The sequence below is a fragment of the Durio zibethinus genome, chromosome 12 (assembly GCF_047325235.1).
Source record: "Durio zibethinus cultivar Kanyao isolate XHJ-2024 chromosome 12, ASM4732523v1, whole genome shotgun sequence".
Lineage (NCBI taxonomy): Eukaryota > Viridiplantae > Streptophyta > Magnoliopsida > Malvales > Malvaceae > Durio > Durio zibethinus.
Genome location: NC_143173.1, coordinates 18,404,925 through 18,430,946, shown reverse-complemented (window position 1 = coordinate 18,430,946; position 26,022 = coordinate 18,404,925). Strand labels below are relative to the sequence as shown.

Below are 26,022 nucleotides of genomic sequence, written 5' to 3'. Positions count from 1 at the left end.
GTAAATATATATCTATATCCGTTAGTAACTTTATGCATCTTTTTATTCTTGTTATGAAATTTATTAAATTCATATTAATGCAAATTATTTGAAAATCTCATTAAATAAATAAAGAGTTTAAAAACATATGTATACATACATACCTATATATTTTAAAGTCAGTTGAAAGCCAAAAGACAAAAAAAGCAATCTACAATTAATATAATATGTATCTTTTTAAAATGGTGAAAAAAATACAATTAATTATCACAATTAATAAATAGACATTATTTTATTAAAATAAAAAAAATCAAAAGATAAATATAGCCTAAAAAACATGTTCAATTATCATAGTTAATCCAAATTTAAATAAGCGAATACTGTATTTAAAATTAAAAAAAAAAACTAAAAGACCAAAAGATAAAATCAATTATCACAATTAATAGATAAATATTATTTTTAAAGTTGAAGAAGATGAAAAGATAAGAAAACAAAAAATGAATAATAAATTACCACAATTAATAGGTAAATATTACTTAAAAAACTGAAAAGATAAAGCTAAAAAACAAAAAAAAAATACACAATTAATTTAATATATATCTCTTTAAAATTGGGAAAACCAAAAGATAAAAAACTAAAAAAAGCTACAATCAATTATAAAAAACTAAAAAAGCTACAATCAATTATCACAATTAATAAATATAAATTATTTTTAGTAAAATAAAAAAGTTTAAAGGCAAATAAAGCTAAAAAAATATGATCAATGATCACAATTAATCTAATTTTAATTAAGTGAATATTATTTTCAATACCGTAAAAATCAAAAGATAATAAAATCCAAAAAATACAACCAATGATCACAATTAATGGATAAATATTATTTTAAAATTGAAAAAATAAAAACGATAAACAAAACCAGAGATGCACAATTAATTAATAAATATTATTTTTAAAATCGAAAAAAATGAAAAGATAAAGAAACCCAAAAAGACATGACTAATAGATAAATATTATTTTTAAATTAAAGAAAATGAAAGGGTAAAGAAAGCTAAAAATATCAATTATCACAATTAATTATTAAATTTTATGATATATTATATAATTAATTTTATGATCATTAACAAACATATTTATTGAAAAATTCATTAATTAAAAGGTATTATCTTCAAAAGTATAAGTAATTTGCTTGTTTCTTAAAATTAAAAAAAAATGTTTTGTGGAATAAGTTCATTTGAATTTTTATACAAAGTTAAAATGTTAAAAAAGTTTTAATATGTTGCAACAAATTTTTAATTAAATTTTTTATATATTCTAATTTTATAATCTAATAATTTATAAATTTATAAAAAGAATTATATTGTTTTATATTTATTTTATATTTTTATTTAGATAGTCAAATTCAATAATTTTTATTTGATTTTTTACTTACAAATAATGATAAATGCTCTTTGTACTATTTATTTTTTCACTGTAAAACTTTTTATTAGATTTGATAAAGTTGAGTCTCAATTTTTTTAATTAAAAATAAAAAATATTTTATCTAAATTTTTTAACTTATTATTTAGTAATATGTCCTTTTTAGCATTAGAATTGCAAATTCATCAATATGATTGACAAGATTAATTTTTATGTAAGGAGTAGTGAATTTTTCATTTAAATAAATTTTAAAATGCAATTAAATTAAAACTTAAGAACTTGTTACTCTTTTTATGTCTGTGTATTTTTGTTTTTATGTATAAAACATAATTTGATTAAAAGTTTCACAAATAATATTAAGATTAAATCTTAATAGAGCAAAACTACTTAAATATAACTAATATAAACCAATTTTAAAGAATTTTAGTCCTAAAAATATTTTTATGATGACTTCAACTGCAATATTTGGCATGGGTGAATATTTTTGGATTCAACTCTTCAAAAGTAAGTCTCTTAAAAAATATAAATTTAAGTGTAATTATAAATTGTAAGAATTCATAATGCATCTTATTACTCAAATTATTTTTTTTTTATATTTAATTTTGCATTTGTATTTGTTAATATATAATTTGTACTGTTTGTAATAGTAACAAGATATTCTTCTCTCTTTAAATAAATAAAACACATCATTTATTAAAAAAAATGTAAAGAGAATAAATATGTGATACAAACAATATTTTTTTCATCATCAAATAACTAAAAGAACAATAAAGCTAACATTTATATTCAAATTGTCACTTAATTTTATTCGGATTAATTTGAACTTATTTGATTTTTAGGCTTGGTCTTAACATTTCGATTTAGGCTAATTTAAATATTTTAATTGGATTTATTCAATTAAACTCAAATGGGCTTTGTTTTTGGTTGATCATCTTTGAATATTTTCTATAGGCTCAGACCTCATTCAATTTCATTATTGAGTCAATTTCGAATTAAAATTTGAAAACTCAATTAAAAATTCCAAAGTTTAATTGTGAACCCAAATCCATTTCAAAGCCTAATTTCAATTTTTTTTAAAAAAAATTAACTAAATTTATTAAAAAATTGAAAAATTACAAAAAAAAAAGTCAATTGCCTTTGTCTCATCTCTTGTCAACCTCATTTATTTTTGTTCATTTGTTTCCAACTTTTCAATTTCCCCTTTCATTTACCCCTCCTAACTTAACATGAATTGAAGAAAAATAAAATACAGCAAAAACTACCCCAGATCATCACTTTATCTCCTTCCCAAATACAACAATACACACAACATCCATTGCTGTAACAAGAGTCGAAAATGCCATTTCCCATGCTGTGATTTTTTCTCTCATTAGGAATTGAATTTAAAGAGCATGGATTTCACAAAAAAAGGAATTCAAAACCAATAATCCTAGGCCACTTTCTACTATATTTGCCATCGACACCATTACAACCACCCACGAAACACCAAAGCCCTGACCTTCGCCACTGCCTAGAGCCTAATCAACAGCCTCACCGAGACATCACCAGAGAAGCTTTTACTCATCTAATTACCTAATCGAACCAAAACCCCTCTCCACAAGCCACTACCATCGCCCTATCGACCAATCAAGCCACCAGTAATATCACAAGCCAAGAGCCCCCATATCCTTATTTTTGGCCAAAACACAGCTCTCATCACCCAAGCACCCTTAGTTGAGACTCCTATTCCCATTCAGCAACCACCTATCCTAAACAACTAGAAGCTCTCCCATTCACTAACCTTGCCTCATACCTTTACATAATCAACATAAAAAAACACAGCCACCCACTACCTGTTGGGGATCACTATAGCTCTGATACCACTTGTTAGGCTAAAAAGCTTCAATCTCATCAAGCCAGTGGAAGCAAAATCAAATAATCAATCAATCACATAAGAGACAACAATTTAACATGGTTTAGTCTAACTGGCTTATGTCCACAGATGATAAACAAGATTCACTAGTTGTAGAGAATTACAAACATACATAAAAATATATCAACTGTTCAACAATCAATACCTATAGACCCTTTCAATCTTTTCTAGTCCTATAGAATATTTTCAACCTAAATAAACAGATACCCATGTACACCATTTCAACACAACCAAACACATACCCATATGCACCCATGCATCATACCTATATGGACCATCTCAGTCTCCTCTAGTCCACTCACAAACAAACATACACACCCATAAGACGTAAATCTTTAGTAGTCTTATGAGGGTGTCTACCCATAAAATCTTACAACTCTTTTACATCTTTTTCTCATGCCTAACCTTACAAAGACTTCACATATTTATAACCATACAAACTTACCTATTAAGAATCTCTTTCTTCTTAGAATTCTTCTTCTGTAAGTCAAACTTGCCTATTAAGAATCTTTTTTTTTAAATTCTTTTCTGTAAGTTTTCTTATCCATCAAGCAATATCTAACAAATCTCAAACAAATCCCAAACAAATCTTTTAATAAATCCCAAACAAATCTCTTATGAGATTTGAGTCATTATTCCTAACAATCTTCACCTTGACTCAAATTTCATTAACCATTCGTCTTCATGCTAGACATGCTTGACTCCACCTGCAATGGAAGTCTCACAATCATCTTTTCTTATGTGCCTTGACTCTTCATGCAAATCGATCTTCAAAACATTAACTTGAACTTTTTTTTTGAATCGAGTTCCTCTAAGCTTGCCTCTTCTCATATCTCGAACCTCTATCTCCTTTCATATCTCGAACCTTCGACTTTAATACCATTTGTTAAGGATCACCACAACTCTAATACCACTTATTAGGCTAAAAGGTTTCAATCTTATCAAGCTAGCAGAAGCAAAATCAAATAATCAATCAATCACACAAGATATAATAATTTAACATGATTCGAACCAATTGACCTATGTCTATGGATGAGAAACAAGATCCATTAATTATAAAAAATTACAAACATACATTAAAAAATATCAATCACTTAATAATCAATACCCATAGACTCTCTCAATCTCTTTTAGTCCTATGAAGTATTCTTAATCCAAACAAATAGATACCTATGTGCACCTTTTTAACATAACTAAACACATACTCAGATACACCCATATATCATACCTATATGGACCATCTCAATCTCTTGTAGTCCACTCATAAACAAACATACACATCCATAAGATGTAAATCTTTAGTAGTCTTATGGGGTGTCTACTCATAAAATCTTATAACTCTCTTGCATCTTTTTTTCATGCCTAACCCTACAAAGACTTCTCCTATTTATAACTATACAAACTTGCCTATTAAGAATCTCTTTCCTCTTAAAATTCTTCTTTTGTAAGTCAAACTTACCTATTAAGAATATTTTTTTTAGAATTCTTTTCTGTAAGTTTTCTTATCCATCAAGCAATATATAACAAATTTTAAACAAATCTCAAATTTATTCCTAACAATCTTCACTTTAACTCAAATTTTATCAATCATTTATCTTCATGCTAGACATATTTGGCTCCACCTATAATGGAAGTCTGACAATCATATTTTCTTATGTGCCTTTATGCTTCATGCAAATCGATCTTCAAAACATTAACTTGAACTTCTTCTTTGAATCAAGTTCCTCTAAGCTTGCCTCTTCTCATGTTTTGAACCTCTTATCTTTTTTCAAATGTCGATCTTTCGACTTTAATACCACTTGTTGGGGATCACCACAGTTTTGATACCACTTGTTAGGCTAAAAGGTCTCAATCTTATCAAGCCAACAAAAGTAAAATCAAATAATCAATCAATCACACAAGAGACAATAATTTAACATGGTTCGATCCAACTGACCTATGTCCACGGATGAGAAACAAGATCCACTAGTTGTAAAAAATTACAAACATACATCAAAATATATCAATCACTCAATAATCAATACCCATAGACCCTCTCAATCTCTTTTAGTCTTATGGAGTATTCTCAACCCAAGCAAATAGATACCCATATGCACCTTTTCAATACAACCAAACACATATCCATATGCACCCATACATCATACCTATATGGATCATCTCAATCTTCTGTTGTCCACTCATAAACAAACATACACACCTATAAGATGTAAATCTTTAGTATTCTTATGAGGTGTCTACACATAAAATCTTACAATTTTCTTACATCTTTTTCTCATGTCTAACTCTACAAAGACTTCACCTATTTATAACCATACAAACTTACCTATTAAAAATCTTTCCTCTTAGAATTTTTCTTCTGCAAGTCAAACTTGTCTATTAAAAATTTTTTTCCTTTTAGAATTCTTCTTCTGCAAGTTTTCTTATCCATCAAGCAATATTTAACAAATCTCAAACAAATCTCTTATGGGATTTGAGTCATTATTCCTAATAATCTTTATCTTGACTCAAATTTTATTAATCATCTGTCTTCATGCTAGACATGCTTGACTCTACCTGCAATGAAAGTTTCATAATCATCTTCTCTTTGTGTGCCTTTAAGCTTCATGTAAATTGATCTTCAAAATATGAACTTAAACTTCTTTCTTGAATCGAGCTTCTTTAAGCTTACCTCTTTTCATGTCTCGAACCTCTATCTCTTTTCACGTCTCAAACTTTCAACTCTGATACCTTTTATTGGAGATCACTATAGTTCTGATATCACTTGTTAGGCTAAAAAGCCTCAATCTCATCAAGCCAACAGAAGTAAAATTAAATAATCAATCAATCACATAAGAGACAATAATTTAACGTAGTTCGATCCAACTGACTTATGTCCACAGATGAGAAATAATATTCACTAGTTGTAGAGAATTACAAACATACATCAAAATATATCAATCACTCAACAATCAATACCTATAGACCCTTTCAATATCTTCTAGTCTTATGAAGTATTCTCAACTCAAACAAACAAATATCCATGTGCACCCTTTCAATACAACCAAACATAAACCTATATGCACCCATACATCATACTTATATGGACCATCTCAGTCTCCTCTAGTTCACTCACAAGCAAACATATACACCCATAAGACGTAAATCTTCAGTAGTCTTATGAGGTGTTTACCCATAAAACTCTACGACTTTCTTACATCTTTTTCTTATGCCTAACCCTACAGAGACTTCACATATTTATAATCATACAAACTTGCCTATGAATAATCCTTTTCCTTTTAAAATTCCATCAAGTAATATCTAACAAATCCTAAACAAATCTTTTACGGGATTTGAGTCATTATTCTAACACTACTAATAATAACCAAATAAAAAATCACAGCAAACAAAACCACAGTCCTCTTTTTAGGGAGAAACCTCAGTCAAAGCCACAAAATACAAAAAAAAAAGTCATAAAAATACAACGACTGCCAGTATAAAAAAAAAAGAAGAAACAAACACAAGCAAAATCTGAAGGTGAGTGTTTCAGGCATAAAAGGGCTCTTTTTTAGGAATCAAGGGTGTAACAAAATTTGTAGAGAGAGAAAAAAAGTAGTTTTTGAGCAGTGATGGCGGATGGTAGTGAGTGATGGCGACGGTATAGGGTGGTTCAGTAGTTGTGAGGAGATTTTTGAGAAATCCAAAGTGGTAGAGATGAAGAGCATGAAGAGAAGAAAAACATATACTCTGGTTTCAAAAGGATTAAACGGTGGAAGCTTGTAGTTTCATAGAGTTTTGGCCAAAATTTTAAGGATAAATATAGGCTTCTTAAGGGGTTTTTAAGGAAAACTAAGCTCAGAATGATAATTAAGGGGTTGAGAAGAGCCTGCAACGTAATTTTAAGACCCAATAGATGCCAACCGATAGCGTCGACTTGTCGAATTCTAGGCAAATTAGGGGGTTGCTGGATTTGCGTTTAAAACAATTAAAAGTGAGCTTTTTTTAAAAAAAAAAAAAAAAGAGGAAAGATGGAATGAAATGAAAAAGAAATTGAGTTTTTATAGTTTAATAAAAGAGCGAGTCAACCCAACCCATGACTCGCCAAACCAACCCGCGCCTAATAGTACTGAACTAACCCATTCAACAACCTAGCCCGCTTGGATCCTTCCTTGATAGCTAGACTCTATTAGCTTGGCCTAGTAAGCACATGACTTTGGGTTTCAGCATAATACTCTGTTTGGTATAATTTTTATATATTTTTGGACTTTTTATTAGAATATTTTTTATATTACTCATGTCAATAATATTTTTATAAAATATGCATGTTTTGAAATAATTAATAATGCTTAAGAAAATAAATACTATAGATAATTATATATTTTTGTAAGAATTTATATCATTAAATATTTAAAGAAAATAAAGATTTTCTACCATGATATTGTAAGAAAATCCAAATAGTGATTTTTAAAAATTTTTAGGTAATAAGATTTTTTTAAAAATATTACTACTGTATTGAAGTATTTATAAAATATTTTCAATAAAAAATCTTTTTTCTATAAAATATTCATAAAATATTAAAAAAAAGAAAAAATTAATAAAGAAATCTTTTTTTTTAAAAAGGATAAATAATTTATAAATAAAATAAAATAAATGGTAAATACACATATAATAGATGCATACCTTACTAATATTATGTTTCATTATTTGCATTGTATTTATATCACTAAATTATGAAAAAATAGATGCAAACTTCGAAGGATAAGATATTAAAAAAATTCAAGTAGTGATTCTTTAAGATCTTTAGTGAGAATTTTTTTTAAATGCTACTAAAGTATTGAAGTATTTAAAAAAAATCAACTCAAAACGGTTATCATTTACTTATTTTTTTAATTAGAAAATAATAATAATAATAAAAGAAAAGATTAAAAAAATTAGATTATGTATAACAATGTGTGAATATTAATTGCTTTAATTAAAAAATAAAAGGCTTCAAAGATGAGATTCTAAAGAAATCCTAGTTGTGATTCTTATAAAATCTTTTGGTGAGAAAATTTCTTTTAGTGTTACCAATGTATTAGAGTATTTTGAGAATTTTTCAATAACATGATTCCAATTTATTTTTCAAATAAAAAAGAAATAATTTTTAAGAAAATAAGAAAAGATAAAATTATAGTAAAAAGCGATTTAAGGATATTATTTTTGAATATCAAAATTAAGACTTTTTTTTTTTGTCAAGATCAAAAGATAACACATTGGTACCATAATAAACGTTGTGGGGATACTAATCCTTCCCTAAGCATACTCATACTCCCGAATCCAAATTATTTTCGTAGACCCCAAAATTATATTTTTAATAAAATTTTAATTAATTTTAAGATTTTACTAAAAATGTAAGTTTTAATAAGTAACGAATTGCGCCTAATAAACAAATTTGATAGCGACTCTCTATATTTTTAAATTCATCTAGCAGTCCTTAAAACTATTACCACAATCATAATAAAAGGAACAATTTAACTCATCTTTGCTATTGAGATTTTCATTTTTATATTGAAATTTAAGTACAATACTAAAAAAGAGAAATAAATATGATATTGATGATATAATATAAAATCTTATAATTATTATAATTTTATAAATTCTAATATTACTTTTCTATAAAATTAATTGTATAAAGCATGGATGTAAAAAACCTAGTCTAATAAACCGTTTTAAAGTAAAAAAAAAAAAAAATAGTACAAAAGCATTTATCATTATTTGTAAATAAATGAACCAAATAAAAAATTATTAAATTTGATTCTCCAATTGAAACAAATAAAAAATAATGTGAAATAATATAATTCTTATTATAATTTCATGAATTATTAAAAGATAAAATTAAAATATATTTAAAAATTTTAATTAAAAAATTGTTATCGCACATTAGAACCATTTTAACATTTTAATTTTGTATAAAAATTCAAATGAGTTTGTTCCATAAAATAAATTTTTAAAATTTTCAGACAAACAAATTCCTTATACTTTTAAAAACACCTTTTAAATTAATGAATTTGTCATGATCATAAAATTATATATAATACATATCAAATAAATATTAATAATTAATTATGATAATTAATTCTTGAAAGTTCAATTTACAAAATTAAGTCTGTCAAGAACAAAGAACCCTTTATTTAATATCCATTGAAGAGCATGACCTATCATTTGCAATCTAATGATACAATTGCAGGAACACTAGACCAATTCTCAATCTGATACTATACAATTTCCATGTTATCGATACTTATCAATTCCATAGTTTAGTTTCCAAGCTTCAGAGTTCAAATTATTTTTTTACAAAAAAAAAAAGAAGCTGTAGCATGAAGACAGGAAATGGGACTGTTAGAAAGTATTGGGATTCAAACTCCAAATCTACTAAATGCCATCTTTTATAGATAACTATACGAACTAATAGACATAAATTTCAGCTTCATAATTTAAACAATTTTGGAAAATAATTGATTGCATAAAGTTAGAATTTTCGTGTATAAACTCATTTAATGATTTTGAAGGTAGCAATCTGTTCAAATTGCATGAAGGCAAGGGTACGAATAAGAAAGCCTTTGAGGCTTCGAATTTCGAAACAGGTACCAGTTAAAACTTAAAAGTCTTAGATTTGGGCTGTCATATTTGAATCAGGCTTGATGAAAGCTATATATATATATATATATATATGTGAAGCAAACAAACTTATATTTGAGATCAACGATCCGCACTCCTGCAATAAGCCAAAAGATTTTAGCAGTAAATAGGTTCTGACATGGGAGGTCTCTAAAACCACCATTATTACATAACAAAAGGCTCAGAGCAATTCTCATACAAACTGCTAAAATTTGAACAGAAATCAGTGAGCATCCCCTATTACATTGAGACTATTAAAACTGTCTGCAAACCGAAAATCAACCAGCTTTTCCTAAATCAGATTGAAAGTACTGCACTAGAATTGCTAGCATCACTTTGGTCCCCCTTCTTCCCGAGAAATACATCGGTAAGAACGGTCTTGGACTGCAAAGATGCCTTCAGCAATTTCACACCCTATTGCAGAAAAACAAGTTTAAGCCAATCTTTTATCATCAATGAAAGTGTGCCACATCCTAAAGTTTTCAAATCTCACGTGGAAAATTACACCTCGGTTAATTAAAAAGAGATAATATCACTAATGATTTCATAATTATAATGAAAGCTACTTGTCAATCACATGTTATCACTGAGAACTAATAATTTTAAGAGTGTAATGAATGAGTATTATATTAGTTAACAAATTTATAATTCATATATTATATTAGAGATTTTCAAAGTTGAGCTAACGTATTAAATATTTTACCATAGTTCATAGTTAGTAAGGCATTCAAGACATTAACCCTACTTAAAATTAAGGCAACAAAAGAAATGAGGTAATTTCTTACCTCATCCGCCCCTATATCAATCACTTTCTCTTCAAGAACCCCTACATCCTTGATATTGAACTTCTTGAGTAAAGTGATACAAGAAATAGTTGACATAGGCCTTACAACCAGATCATCCATGATCATGTAAGTAATAACCCCTTTGACATAACCTCCTTCATCACATGATGAAGCCTTCTTCGTTGGTGGATTGACAACGGTTGCGATTTGGCTCATAATATTGTTGCAGGAAAGACAAATGGAGTTCGAATCATTTGCCACATAGATACCACAGCCTCTACGATGGTAACTATTGCCACAGTTATAAATGTTGGTGGATGTTAGCGATTGAATGTTTGGCAACAAGGATGGTAAATTTGCAGCATAGTTGGAAACTTTAGGCTTCAAAAGGGTGTCTTTATTCGCCATTGACTGCAGGTAAGTGTCGCTCAGATTTTCAAGGCTCTCGTAAAGGTTTCCAAGGCAACCGACCATGTCTTGTTTGGTGAGAAGCCCTATGACAGTGCCTAGAGGCAATGGCAGAATATTGAACAGAAAATCAACAAAATCTTTCCCAGCTTCAGCAAGTAGAACCCTTTGGCTTGTTGAGTCAACCAGAAGCTTCAAGCTAACAGTGGTGGGAGCCATTACAGGACCACTGTTGTAAGGACTTTCAGAGATCTTTACTACAATTACTGTCTTGTTAAAATTTGCGGAGTTTATGCTCTATATTTAAAGCAACAAAGGACACATATAGAGCATCCATGAGTTGCAAGGGATTCTTTCCCCTACTTCCAAGTCTCCTATATTTCTTTTTCATATAAACAAACCAGGTCACAACCTCGGATAAGTAAGTGATTGTGAGTACCGGATACCATCTTTTAAGGCAAATGCATGAACCATTAAACTAATTAACACGACAAGTATAATTTTTAGATTACTTATAAGTTATACTATAGCCTAATATTTTTAAATTTTCTATTTTCTTTTTCCTGATTTCAATTTGGGGAAGGGAGATTGGAAAGCTGCTCAAAGAGCAGAGGATAAATTCACCAACCATTGTGCAAGCATTTCAATCATCTTTCCTTGAAGAGATCTGCTACCTCCAATAGCAGGAAATCAAAACATTGTTTAGAACCCAAGAATGAGGTTATAAGTAATGGTTTGAATATTTGATATAACCAAAAAGGTTCCAGTTATACAATTGGGCTGACATGCTTGAAATTTAGTTTACATAACCAAAACAAGTTAACAACAGAAGCCATTATATATATCAATTGAAGAGACACAATTGCAAGAACACCAGACCACTTCTCAGTTTGATACTTGCTGGTTTCAATGTTTAAAATGTGCTATTTCAATCCTGTTTTGCAAAAAAATGAAATAATTTGAAAGTTTGAGTCAAAAATAATTCACTAAATAGGTTTAGACTTCGAAGGACTCTAAAACCAGATAAAGATAGATAACAAGTTTCCCCAATTACATAACAAAAGGCTCAAAGCAAGTCTGTCTGAACTGCTACAAGTATGAACTTTGAACATAGACCAACAAGCATCTACTCCTACACTAGGATTCTTACTGTCTGCAAATCTAAATCATACCAGCATTTCCCAAATCACATCCGCAACGGCAGTAAGTACCACATCTGCAACGGCAGTAAGTACCGCCTTGACATTAAACTTGTTGAACAAAAATGGGACTTTTTGTCTGAGTTGTTCCATAAGTTTCAAGCTGACAATGGTGGAGGCCGTGACAAGAAAGATAATTGTATGAAACAAAAAAAGGAGCCTTTTTTGTTCAATTTTACGGCTAATGTTATTTTAGTTCAATGGCAGTAATCAAGGATCATAGCGAAATGACAGTGGCTAAAGCAAACACGAATTGTACATTTGGAGTTTCAAAATTTTTAACTGAAATTGATAGGCCGTTCAATCAGAAACAGCACTCCAAACACACGGTAATCTTTAGTAAAAGGCAAAATAATAGTTCATTTTGTGCTCACCGCAAGACTCCGTGCTTTATCCATTCCATTAGCGATTTTTTTTATAGAGGTAGGTTAAGGTTCACTTGTTTGTCTCTTGGGAATGTGGGGTTCTGTTCTACTGTTAGCTCTTGCAATTGTCCACTCTTCTGCTAAGCCACACACTTTTTTAACACATTTACTCACATTTTTCATGCTTTTTGTTTTTTTTTTTATAAAATTCGGTGCCTTTAAACTTGTAGCATTTCTTTTTCTCCCTTATTGAAGTATTTCTTCCTCAAGTCATCATTTTCATCATTGAATTTGAATGTAATGAATAGAGTTGTTGAAAAATTTCTTTGCTAGCTTAGCCAAGTTCAAATCCTTATAAAATATATGGTACTTTTTTTTAAACAAAAATATAGTTCATTTAAACGCTAAGTTTTCGTTGTCTCTTTAACATAGTTAACCAATGGATTTAGGATATGGAAAAGCCATAAAGACATGAATATTTTAGCAAGCAGCCATGTAATCTATTGATTAAGTGCTAAATTTTTAATTTTAATCATCAGAACTGAAATCTTGACATCTTCAAATACCAAAAAACAAAAAAAAATTTAGACTATGGCAATCTCAGAGAAGGATCAAGACCAAACTTAGCCAAGTTACCAATGGGCAAATATGAACTCTTAATAATTGATACAAGTTCACATATATTTAAGATATTAATATTTTTATGTCTTTTTTATATTTTTTAAAGTAAGAATTAAAAAAAAAAAGTTCTATTATTATAAGTTATCGCTTTATTTCGTATTTTCAACTATGAGTGTGAATAAAAAAAAAGAACTATTTAAGATGTTTTGAGAAAAATTGATTTATAAATTAAATATGAAAATAAATTTAATTAACCATGAGATTTCTAAAATTAACATTAAACCCTTAGAATCCAATCAAGTTTATATATATACATATATATATATTTATAGATATATATATCTAATATATATATTATCGACCTTCTGTTTTGCTTATAAAAGTTTTTTATCATATAAATCGTCATTATAACCCTTATTTTAATTAAAAAATAAATGCATAAGATGAAAAATAAAAAACATTTATTAATCAAGTTAAGATGTTGTCTTATAGATAATAAATTGCAAAGAATATGTAAAAAATAAATAAAATTTATTTCAAGTTTTATAGGATTTATCAATGTTATATTGAATCCCTTAGCTTCTATTCAAATTCATATGTTGTTTGAATACTTTTTCAAATAGTTTTTATGCATATTTTATCTTTTTTAAAAAAATTATATAAAAATTCTATTATTAAATTCTTCCTTGAAGCCCATGTTTTAAGCAATAATTGTACAAAAAAACAAATATATTGATTTTATTAATCAAGTTAAGTTATTATTTTGATAAAAATATTAAATTTAAAAATAGTAAAATCAATAAATTCAGTCGTAAGATTTATGAACCCTATATGTATTTAATATTATATTTTTACATTTTTTTTTGTATGTTTGTGCCTTTTAAAAGCAAAAATTTACAAACAAAAAATTTATTATTATAATTAAATCAGTACTACTCAATGCCCTTGTTTAATGAAAGAATATAGTGAAATGAAGTAAAAATAACCATAAATATTCTAAGTAAATATTTTGATGTACGTAATTTTCTTCTATCTAACAAATCTCATCCTTATATTATAAAAATTGGGAGAAAAAAGTGTTATAATATAGAGCAACCAAAGCTCTATATTTAAAGCAACCAAGGACACAGATATAGCAATCATGAGTTGTAAGGGATTTTTTTTGTTTTTTACAAATGAGGTCATAACCTAAAATAAGTGATTGTGAATATTGAAATTTGAATATATATCACAGCTATTGGATGTCGTTTTTTAAGGCAAATGCATAAACCATTAAACCAATAAGACAAGTGGTATAATTTTTATATTACTCATGAGCTATACTATGGCCTAATATTTTAAACTTTTCCATTTTCTGTTTCCCGTTTTTGATTTGGGGAAGGGAGATTCGAAACCTGCTGAAAGAGCAGAGGATAAATTCACCATCCATTGTGCAAACTTTTCAATCATCTTTCCTTGAAGAGATCTGCTACCTCCAATAGCAGGAAATCAAAACATTGTTTAGACCCCAAGAATGAGGTTACAAGTAATGGCTTGAGGATTTGATATAACCAAATAGGTTCCAGTTATACAATTGGACTGACATACTTGAAATTTAATTTACAAAACCAAAACAAGTTAAGGACAGAACCCATTATTTATATCAATTGAAGAGACACAATTGCAAGAACACCAGACCACTTTTCGGTTTGATACTTGCTGGTTTCAATCCTGTTTTGCGAATGTTGAAATAATTTGAAAGTTTAAGTCAAAAAGAATTCGCGAAATAGGTTTAAACTTCAAAGGACTCTAAATCAGATAAATATAGATAACAAGTTTCCCCAATTACATAACAAAAGGCTCAAAGCAAGTCTGTCTGAACAGCTACAATTACGAACTTTGAACATAGACCAACAGGCATCTACTCCTACACTAAGATTCTTACTGTCTGCAAATCTAAATCATACCAGCATTTCCTAAATCACATCTGCAACAGCAGTAAGCAGCGCCTTGACATTGAACTTGTTGAACAAATGGGACTTTTGTTTGAGATGTACCATAAGTTTCAAGTTAACAACGATGGAAGCCATAACTAGAAACATAATTGTAAGAAAAAAAAATGAGACTTTATTTTATAGTCCATTGACAATAATCAAAGTTCATAGAGAAGTGACAATGGCTCAATAAGATACGAAATTTTATTTTGGTATTTCAAAATTTTTAACTAAAATTGATAGGCTGTTCAACGAGGAACAACCTTCCAGCTCAATAAGATATGAAATTTTATTTTGTTTATTTCAAAATTTTTAACTAAAATTGATAGGCTGTTCAACGAGGAACAACCTTCCAAAAATAGGCGTATGCCGCTAAGAGCAGTGAGCACACGGTATTCTTTAGTAAAAGGCGAAAGAATAATTCGCTCTGTACTCACTGTACGGCTCCATGCTTTATTCTTCCGTTAGTGATTTTATTTATAAAAGTATGTTGAGGTTCACTTGTTTGTCTCTTGGGAATGTGGGGATCTGTTCTACTCTTAGTTATATAACAATTGTCCACTCTTCTGCCAAGCCACACAGTTTTCTAACACATTTCCTCTCATATTTCATGCTTTATTTTGTAAAATATGGTACCTTTAAAACTGTAGCGGTTCTTTTTCTCTCTTATTGAAGTATTTCTGCCTCAAGTCATCATTTTCATCATTGAATTTGAATTTGAATGTGATGAAAAGGGTTGTTGAAAAACTTTGCTGGCTTAGCCAAGTTCAAATCCTTATAAAATATATAGTACTTTTTTTAAAACAAAAATATAGTTCATTTAAATACTAGATTTTTATTGCTTCTTTAACATAGTTAACCAATGGATTTACGCTATGGAAAAGCCATAAAAACAGGTATATTTTCGCAAGCAGCCATGTAATCTATTGATTAAATGCTAAATTTTTAGTTTTAATCATCAGAACTTAAATCTTGACATCTTCAAATACCATATATATATATATATATATATATAGGCTCTGCAATCTTATAGAATGATCAAGACAAAACTTAGCCAAGTTACTAATTGGCAAATATGCACTCTTAATAATAAAAATAATTTATATTTATTAATTATGATGATTGAATGAAAATTTTTTTCTTTTGATTGTTTCCATTTTAAAGAGATATATATTAAATTGATTTTGTATTGTTTTTTTTTTTTTTCATTTTGCTTTACCTTTTTATTTTAAAAAAATAATATTTATATATTAATTGTGATTATTTTTTTTACCTTTTCATTTTCCTCACCTTTAAAAATAATATTTATTTAATAAGTGTAATATTTGATTGTTTCTTTTGGGTTTTTTGTCTTTTAGTTTTTTTACAATTTTAAAAATAGCATTCATTTGTTTAAAATTAAATTAATTGTGATCGCTAAACGTATCTTTTGAGCTTTATTTACCTTTTGATTTTTTTTTATTTTAATAAAAATAATGTTTATTTATTAATTGTGATAATTGATTATGTTTTTTTATTTTTCTTATCTTTTAATTTTTCATCATTTTAAAGAGATATATATTATATTAATTGTGTATTACTTTCTTTATCTTTTGGCTTTCAACAAGCTTAAAAATATATAGGTATATGTATATGTGTGTGTGTGTGTGCGTGTTTTAAACTCTTTGTTTATTTAATGAAATTTTCATACATTTACTTTAAAATATATAATAAATTTCATAACACAAATAAAAAATTCATAAACTTGCCAATGGATAGAGATATATATTTATAATAGTAGTCCTATAAATATAAATATAAATTTCATAATTTATTTAATTTATGATATTTAAAATTTTGTGCAAAAAAATTTTAATTTTTAATTTTAAATAATATATTAAAAAATTGATCTTGCAACATGTGGAATAAAAGAATCTAGTTGAGTAATAAAAAACATTTATAACATTAGAATATTGTATTCTTCTACATGATATATATATATATATTTTTATTTACTATAGACTAAATTTTGTTTAAGAAATTTTAGTGGATGTTGAAAATTACTAATATTACAATTTAACTCAAAGATTAATTAATTTCTAAAAGAATGAGATACAAACAAATTTAAAAAAAGATATAAGAGATTTAATAAATTAACTATATTTAGGCTTCGTTTGTTTTGGCGTAAAATCATTTCCAGAAGTTGTTCTCAGTGTTTTTTGGTGTTTGGATATTCCAGCCAACAAAAAATAATTTTTGAGTCAAAGGCAAATAGTATCATTTTGGGGGAAAATGTATTCCTTTCCTCTACTCCGGACGACAATTTCCACATCTCATCTCCTATGTCTTCCTTGTGGTGATCCCTAAGAAAACAACTTAAAACCTTTACAAATATAACAGATTCACAACCCAACAGATTTTCCACAGTTTATCTCATTTATTGCCAATAACCACCAAAGCAAATCCAATGAATTTTGCTTCAAAAATTTTATTAAAAAAAAAAACAGAAACTTAAAAAATGGGAAATCATACCCAATTTCTCAAAACCACAAACCCAAAAGCTAAAGCAACAAAACATAAAAAAAAAAACAAAAATATAAAAAAGATTCTTGTGTTTGTTGCCAAAAGCAAACAGAGAGAGATGTTGGAGCTTTCTCCTTGAAATGAGGCAGATCGACTTATTGTGGGTTTGCCTAACCCATTCGTGGTATCATGGTGTCCATCCAGCATTTAGACATCCCATTTTGTCCCGAGTTCTTTATCAATTGAGACCAGTCCAAGCTCGATTGTAAGGATTTTTATTTATTTTTATTTTATATTTTTATTTCGTATTTATCATTTTTTTATTTTATTTTATGATCCATCTATTGTTTATTTTCTTTTTCTTTCTTCATTATTTGATTAATTAAAAAAAAGCTGAAAGATTGAGATTAGGCTCGGTGATGATTGTTATCAGAAAGCATAATTAGATGCTAATCTTTAGTTTTGGATGCTAATTAGAATTGAATTGAAACTCTATTAGTATGGGTTTATATATCATTGCAATTCATGGTGACAAGGGAAATGTGATCAAAGAAGCATACACCAACACACAGAGAAATTAGAGAGCAACTATTCTAGACTCGTTAACGGAATACAACTAGCTTAAACCACCCAAACCTGAATTCATCCTTCACCATCGAGCGCTTACCACACCATTACCTTGTGGCTAGAAATAGTTCACTGATCTTTGCCATCCCCCATTTAGACCATTACCTTGTGGCCAGAAACAGTCCACTAATCTCTACCATCCCCTATTTAGGCTACCCATTACCATCAACAAGAAAAAAAATAGTCCCAAGTAATATTCAATTATACAGCAACATTCAAACATGAGAGATCTGTGAAAATTTAAAAGTACTTTCAAAAACCCATTCGACTGAAAAACTGAAAAGATCAAACCAATTTTAAAAGTAGCTTTCGGGCAGACTTCGAAAATGGTGGACGACTGATGGTGGCGATTGGTGGTCGGCGATAGCGGTTACGACGCTGGAGATACATCGAGTTTTGGAAGGCATCATAGTTTCTGGCAACCTTTTAGAGAGAAATTGAAAGAAAAAGTTAGGCACCGACAAGCGACCATGGCAACAGCCCTTACTGGCCGACGTTGTGTTCTTGAGTCCTTAGGTTTCTAGGAAAATCTTTAAACTAGAAAGAAGAGAAAAACATTGAATAAAGAAAGGGACTTGGAAAGTGAATCGAGACTTTGATTTTGAAGCTAAAATGCACCGTTTGAAGAGACGAAATCAATGAAGTTAAATCAAACCCACACTCGAAACCTACGAAACCTAGAATACACACATTTAGCAAATGGAGGTGGAATGTAGAAGCTAGGGAGAAGGGAAATTCCTTGGCTATTTTGATGGTGATCAAGTTATTTTCAGGCAGCGACAGAGGTGGTCTTTGACGTGGCGATGACTGGTGAAGGTTGCAACGGACATCAATTGGATTTTACGCTTTTGGTAGATGACGGTCTCCGACTACTGGCAGTAGCTGGCGACAACGAGGATTAGTGACAACTAGTTTCTGGGTTTTTGCCCACTTGTAAAAAGAAATAGAGGATTGGCAGAAAAAAAAAGATAAAGGGGAAAAAGAGGGATTGGTTGACCCATTCAAAGCTTAGACCTGGTTTGAACTTCAATTGAACCAGTCCACTCAGCAATCTATTCAGGCCCAAAATTATTTCTCTCCTTCTCAAATGGGCTTTTAGACTCACTTTGATTATGATCTTAGCCCAAGTTTCGATATTCCATTTTCTATCCTATTTTATTTTTAGTCTTAGCATTCATTTGATTTATTTATATTCATTAAGGATATGTTGGTTAATAATTAAGAGATAATTTGAGTAAAAATATTTTTAGTTATGCTATTATTTCAAAAAAATTAAAAAAATATATTTTAAAAGAAAAGTTGAAAGTATCAATTTTTCTTGTATAAAAGTAATGAGTTTTTTTTCTTGTAAAACAAAAAATGATCTATATCAAAAGTTGAATCATTTTTTTTTCTTTCCTTTCTTTCTTTGGAAAATTTTTAAATGTTAAATAATTCGATGATAGAGCTTCTGCAAGTGAAACGATAGTTTTCTTGTATACCTTTGAGGTGAGGAGATTTTTCTTATTTTTTTACCAAAAGTATTGGAGCCAATTAAGAATAATTTCCAATAATAATTACTTGGTAAAATTTTTAAGGCTTAATGAATAACACGTAATCAAGCTGGTACCATTTCCCGATGGGCATGTGGGGGTGCTATAACCTTTTTCATATGTAACCAACTCCCGAACCCTATTCTGGTTAGTAGACCCAAACATGTTCTTTTAGGGACCCTTAGTCAAGCTTAAGAGTTCCTTAAATGGACTGATTCGGTAAGGTGGCCAATCACACCTAAACAAAAAAGATTGGTGGTGACTCCTTAAGTCAATGTCTAGCAATAGGTCTACAGATCTAGATATTATGACAGTTTGGTGACTCCACTAGGGATAAGCCGAGAATCAGGCCAGCAAATAAATTTTTGTTATCCGAAAGCCTAATAAAATTAATTTTTTTTGTAAAGATTTTTATGCATTTATTTTGTTTATTTGTTTGATAATTATGTCATTCATATGTATTGCGTGACATGAGTTCTATACCCAAACTCCATCCTTCTAGGAGGGAGTAAAGTACCTATGCTTTCGTGAGGTTTTAATGCCTCCGTAGTGGCTAACGAAATACTCCCTCTCAAATTAAACATTTTTCGTTTGCAACCTGTAATGGGTAAGGATTGGGGTGCCTTACTAGTCTGTGATGGACAATGATGTAAGAAGCAATTTAAAAACCTTTAGACTTTAGCCTTAAACCACATATAGTGAGCCTTAGAAGTGCCTAACCCTAAGATAGAGCCCTTCATACCCAATGATAGATATACCTTAAAACTAAGACACAATAAGGAATAAGTTGTATTGATCTAACCGTTTTGATTGTTTGACTTTATGCATTTGCATTATCATGTTATGCATCATTTTTATTGTCATATGTAACATTATACATCTGCATCATTTTCATATTAGATTTTATCTATGAAAATCCACATTTCATTCATGCATCAACATATCATGCATAAAGCATAGCATAGCATTTCTCATCCTAATTGTGGTGCTCAAGGTTTAAGGATAGCTCCACCAAGCAACTTCACTCACCAGTACAACACAAGAGCTTGAGTCAGACAAATAGAACAAAAAAATTTCAACTGTCTTGAAAGGCTAGAGAAAGCCCAAGAGAAGCTTGAAGGGGAATTAAACAGAATTCTAGAGGCCTTTAACAAGTTAAATAAAGGGAAGGTAATAGAGGAAAATACTAGCCAACAAGACCATCCCTCACAAGAAAAGGATGACCCACTGTTCCCTTCTGGTTTTGGGTCACATCAAGCCTAACCTGTATAAGGTCCACCACCACAGTAGTTTATCTATCTTGTAAGGTACACATACCTTACAATGCCATCAACTTTAAATATGAGGCAGTATCAGAGTTATGTGAATCCTATCTTTACTGAAAAGGTAGTAGAACCAATACCAATCCTTAATTTAGATAATCCATAAGAGAAAAAGAAGATGAGGCCCAAAAAGAAGAAGACTTTAGAAGCCTCAAAAGTTGAACAAAAGATGAACTTGTTAGAGGAAAGGCTTCGAGCAGTGGAAGGAGTTGGTTTTTTATGGTTCAGTGGATGCAGCTGAGCTTTGTTTGGTCCCAAATATGGTAATACCTCTAAAATTTAAAATGCCAGAGTTTAAAAAGTATGATGGTACAAAGTGTCCGAAAACTCACATTACCATGTATTGTCAAAAAATGGCTACCCATGCTAATAATGAGAAGCTATTAATGCATGTGTTTTGAGACAGCCTCACGGGCTCTGCTGCTAGGTGGTATGTCCAGTTGGACAAGACTCATATTCTTTCTTATAACGATATGGCCCATGCCTTCATTAGTCAGTACTGATATATTATAGACTTAGCCCCAAATCGTCTTTCTTTACAGAATATGGAAAAGAAAGTGACTGAATCATTTAAAGAGTATAGCCAAAAATTGAAGGATATCACTTTTGAGGTGCAGCTTCCTCTGACTGAGAAAAAGATCATAGTGTTGTTCGTCAGTACTTTGAAATCTCCTTATTATAAAAAGATGATAGAGAATGCCACAAAGAATTTTGCCAACATGGTAATTTTGGGTAAAATTATTGAAAATACCATTAAAAATGAAAAGTTGAAAGGAGGGGAAACCAAAAAGGTGCCAGAGAAGAAAGAGACTGAAGCTCAAGCCATGAGCTTTGATAGATAATTCAAGGGATATCAACCCTATCCACCACAAGGTTATGCCTTATACTATCCTACTGTAAACAATATTCACATTACCCTTACCAACCATATCCACAACCAGCTTATCCATAGTCAACCTTTCAAGTACCTACATAAGCTTTAAGGCCTAACAACCAAGTAAGAGGTTTAAGAAAATCCTGAGATAATCAAGAAAGGGCACATATTGACCCTATCCCTATGACTTACACTAAGTTATTCCCAGAACTGGTCAAGAACAACTTGGTATCTCCAGTTATTCTAGAATCATTAAAGCCACCCTATTCAAAATGGTACGATGCTAATGCAAAGTGCGATCATCATAATGGAAATGTGGGTCATTCTATTAAAATCTACCCTACTTTCAAACATAAAGTGTAAAGTTTGATCCAGAAAGGCTTAGTGAGCTTCAATGAATCATTGGGGCAAGATGTCAATAAAAATCTTTCACCTAATTGCACATGGGCATGATTTTAGAGAAGCATGTCAAAGTTGGTTGGAAGCTATGTGTCATTTTACTGTTAGCTTTTAAAGTAATGTTAGGATTTCTTTTATGCAATAGAGTTTCATTTGTTATCATTTTAATAAAAGGCAAGGATAATGCATTTCATTACATTTTCTCTTTCATTCAATCACTGTTCCATTATTTATCACCTTTCATAACTTTTCATTCCCATTTTTGAACTCCAAACAATGAATGTTTAGATAATAATGCTAACAATAATTCTGAGATTTAATTTTGAGAACTCTTTCACATTGATTTGAGGTGATTATTTGAAAAAAGAAATAGTTATTGACAGATATGGAATGGATATATCTTAAAGATGTAATCTTTTATGAAGATGCAATCTTTTATGAAGATCCATGAGCTTTTTTTTGTTCAATAGATGATCTTCAAAGAAAGCATTCACATTTGAGATGAAAAATACCCATCTTTCTTTTACCATTTGAAAAACCATTCATTACTACCCCTTTGAGCCTATTATGATTTTTTTTCTAAAGAACCCTAATTAAGGATCACCCTCTACACTGGGAGGAATTTAAAAAAAAAAGAATCATAAAAGGTCTCAAAGATAGAAAGAAAAAAAAGAAAAAAAAAGCAAAATGAAAGAAAAAAAATGCCACAAACAAGATGGGGCAAAGTAATGAGAATCTTTTTGTGAGGAATGAGATGGAAAAAAGGAAAAAGTAGTGAAATGAAGTGGAAAGGGACAAAATGCCAAGTTATTTCAAATGATAAGAAATGATTAACCCTTTAAACACATGTTTTGAGCCTATTTAATCTATTTCTTTCATGACCCCTCACCATGGCCTATATTATAACCTTGAAAAGTCCATTTGGATCAAGTGTGAATGCTCGAATTGAATGATCATATGTTAGGCAAAGGCATGCTTATGATGAAACAATGAAATCATGCTACATGGCTCTAAAGATTAATGTGTGAGAGATATCAACAATGGGTGAAAGATGAGAAAAAAAGAAGAGGATAAAAAAATGAGAAAAAAATGAATGAAAAAAAAATGAGAAAAAAAAAAAGAAAAAAAATGAGAAAAAAGATAAAGAAAAAAAGAGGAAAAAGAAAAAAAAAAGGGAAAGGTGAAAGAATGGAAAAAAGATGAAAAGAAGAGAAAAAGGTAGACTCAAATTGAAAACTTGAAATGGTGATTTGGAAAGATAGATCTTTGAGCTAAAAGTTGGATGAACAATTCAAATATATAGAAGATCAAGGCATCTAAAGATCTTTCAAAGCTAGGGCAAAGTTTATTGAGCTCAAAATGATTTTGAAAGTCAATGGAATGAGTTTTCAAAAAAAAATCTTGGATTAATGTTCGAAATTGTCTGAAAATTCATTATTTCGATATACCATTCATCCCAATGACATGCATCTAACTTGTATCTTTCCCTATTTATTTTTTTACCAAACTCACTCTTCATTGATTACTTTTCTTCCAATGCAACTTGTGCTCTTTTATTCTTATATCTCCAGAATGAATCAAGAAAATGTATGATTGCATTATCTTTGTCATGAATTAAGATGATTATGAATGAATGAATATGTGCTTAAAAGGTTCTTGCATTCTTTTGAAAAAAAAATCCAGAATGATCAAAGGAAAAAATTATGAAAAGATGGCAGAAACTTGAAAAATGACACATGGGATAGCCAAATGTTGAGCATGGTGATGGATTGCTCAATAAGATCTAAAAAGATAATGTGATTAAGAAATGAATATGGTGATAGATTGATCAACATAACCTGTGTATTGTGATCAAATAATGCGAATCAATGGGCAAAATTCATTCTAGAATGGCTAATGCTGAGAAACCTATGAGTGGTGACCCAACAATGAAAGATAAAAACTTGTTTTGAAATTGTTAATGTTGAAAAACCTGTGAATGATGATCAAGTGATGAAAATGATGAGGATCAGTTGACGAAACTCATTCTAAAGTGCTGAGAAGCTAAAATGAGAAATTAAAAAATGGTGGGGTCTTAAGAACCATGGTACCACATTTTGATTAGGATTTCATGACATGGATATCTATTACATGCATTGCATTTGCATTATTATTTGGAGAATATTTGAAACTTTGGTTTGGCTATGCATTTGCAGTAAATATTTAAATCATGGCTGAAAATATGACATTGTGAGAATCTAGATTGTTGCATTTGCATCATTAAGAAAGCATTTGCATAGTTGATAATGACATTCAGTACATACAAAATTTTAACTTTGGTAAAAGTTTAAAGTTCATCTGAAAAAGCGATTTTGAGTATTTTGATGAAGTTTTGAGTCTTAAATGAGAATTTTTAAGATGTTTTCAAATGAGAATCTTTGAGTCTTAAATGAGAATATTTAAGATGTTTTCAAATGAGAATCTTTAAGACATTTTCAAATAAGAATCTTTAAGTCTTAAAGGAGAATCTTTAAGATATTTTCAAATGAGAATCTTTGAGTCTTAAATGAAAATCTTTAAGATGTTTCCAAATGAGAATCTTTGAGTGTTAAATGAGAATATTTGAGTTTCAAATGAGAATCTTTGAGGTGTGAAACCCAAAATTTATCAAATATGAATCTTCGAATTTAAATGAGAATCTTTGAGTTTCAAATGAGAATATTTGAGATTCAAAACCCTAAAGTTCATCGAATGAGAATCCTCGAACTATAATGAAAAGTTTCGAACTCTTGGATGTGAATCTCCAAAATTCAAACAAAAAGCTTTAAACTTTTTGGATATGAATCCCAAGTTTAGGTGAACCTTTGAATTCGAATAAGAAGTTTCAAACTTCTGGATGAGAATCCCCAAAATTCAAATGAGAATGTTTAAATGTTGGATGCAAGTCTTGCAATTTACAAATGCGAATCTTGAGATTTTATGAATCAAACTCTTGTAAAACTAAAATTTTGATAACCAAATTTTAGTGGATTCTTACAAAGCTGAAAGGTTCTTACAAAGCTGAAATGTTTTTGCGAATCTGAACCTTTGAATTTTTAACTCAAATTGTAAATCTTTTAGTTGCTTATACAAATTCCATCAAACATGATCTGTGACTCATCTAGTCTCCAAGAGCATTTATTTTTCAAAGTCGTGGTTACCTCTATTTAGAGAAGCATTTTATTTTCAAAAGTTGTGGTGCCTCTATTTAAAAGAGCATTTATTTTTCAAAAGTCGTTAAGCCTCTGATTAGAGGAGCTTTGTTTATTTTTTCGAAGTTGTTAAGCCTCTGATTAGAGGAGCTTTATTTAATTTTCCAAAGTCGTTAAGTCTCTGTTTATAAGAGCTTCATTTATTTTTCCAAAGTTTTGTTACCTTTGTTTATAGGAGCAATTTATTTCTCAAAGTCGTTGAGCTTTTGTTTAGAGGAGCATTTATGTTTCTCAAAGTCGTTAAG

The 26,022-nt window shown here is 29.4% G+C and overlaps 1 protein-coding gene, 1 non-coding gene and 1 pseudogene across 2 annotated transcripts; all 3 read right to left on the bottom strand.

Annotated features, from left to right (window-relative positions):
* Positions 1 to 10,009: 10,009 nt before the first annotated feature.
* LOC111297707 (uncharacterized) lies at positions 10,010 to 11,441 on the bottom strand. The gene is made up of 2 exons (XM_022892349.2): positions 10,726 to 11,441; positions 10,010 to 10,354 (listed from the first exon to the last, which is right to left on the bottom strand). Exons 1-2 carry the CDS (start codon positions 11,350 to 11,352, stop codon positions 10,238 to 10,240), a joined length of 744 nt encoding a protein of 247 aa, XP_022748084.2. The 5' UTR covers positions 11,353 to 11,441; the 3' UTR covers positions 10,010 to 10,237.
* Positions 11,442 to 12,651: 1,210 nt separating this feature from the next.
* On the bottom strand, positions 12,652 to 12,705 carry LOC149515826 (U5 spliceosomal RNA; annotated as a pseudogene).
* A 2,913-nt stretch (positions 12,706 to 15,618) lies between these two features.
* LOC149515825 (U5 spliceosomal RNA) lies at positions 15,619 to 15,737 on the bottom strand. Its single transcript, XR_016326395.1, has one exon. It is a non-coding gene; the product is annotated as a U5 spliceosomal RNA (small nuclear RNA).
* Between the last annotated feature and the right edge of the window lie 10,285 nt (positions 15,738 to 26,022).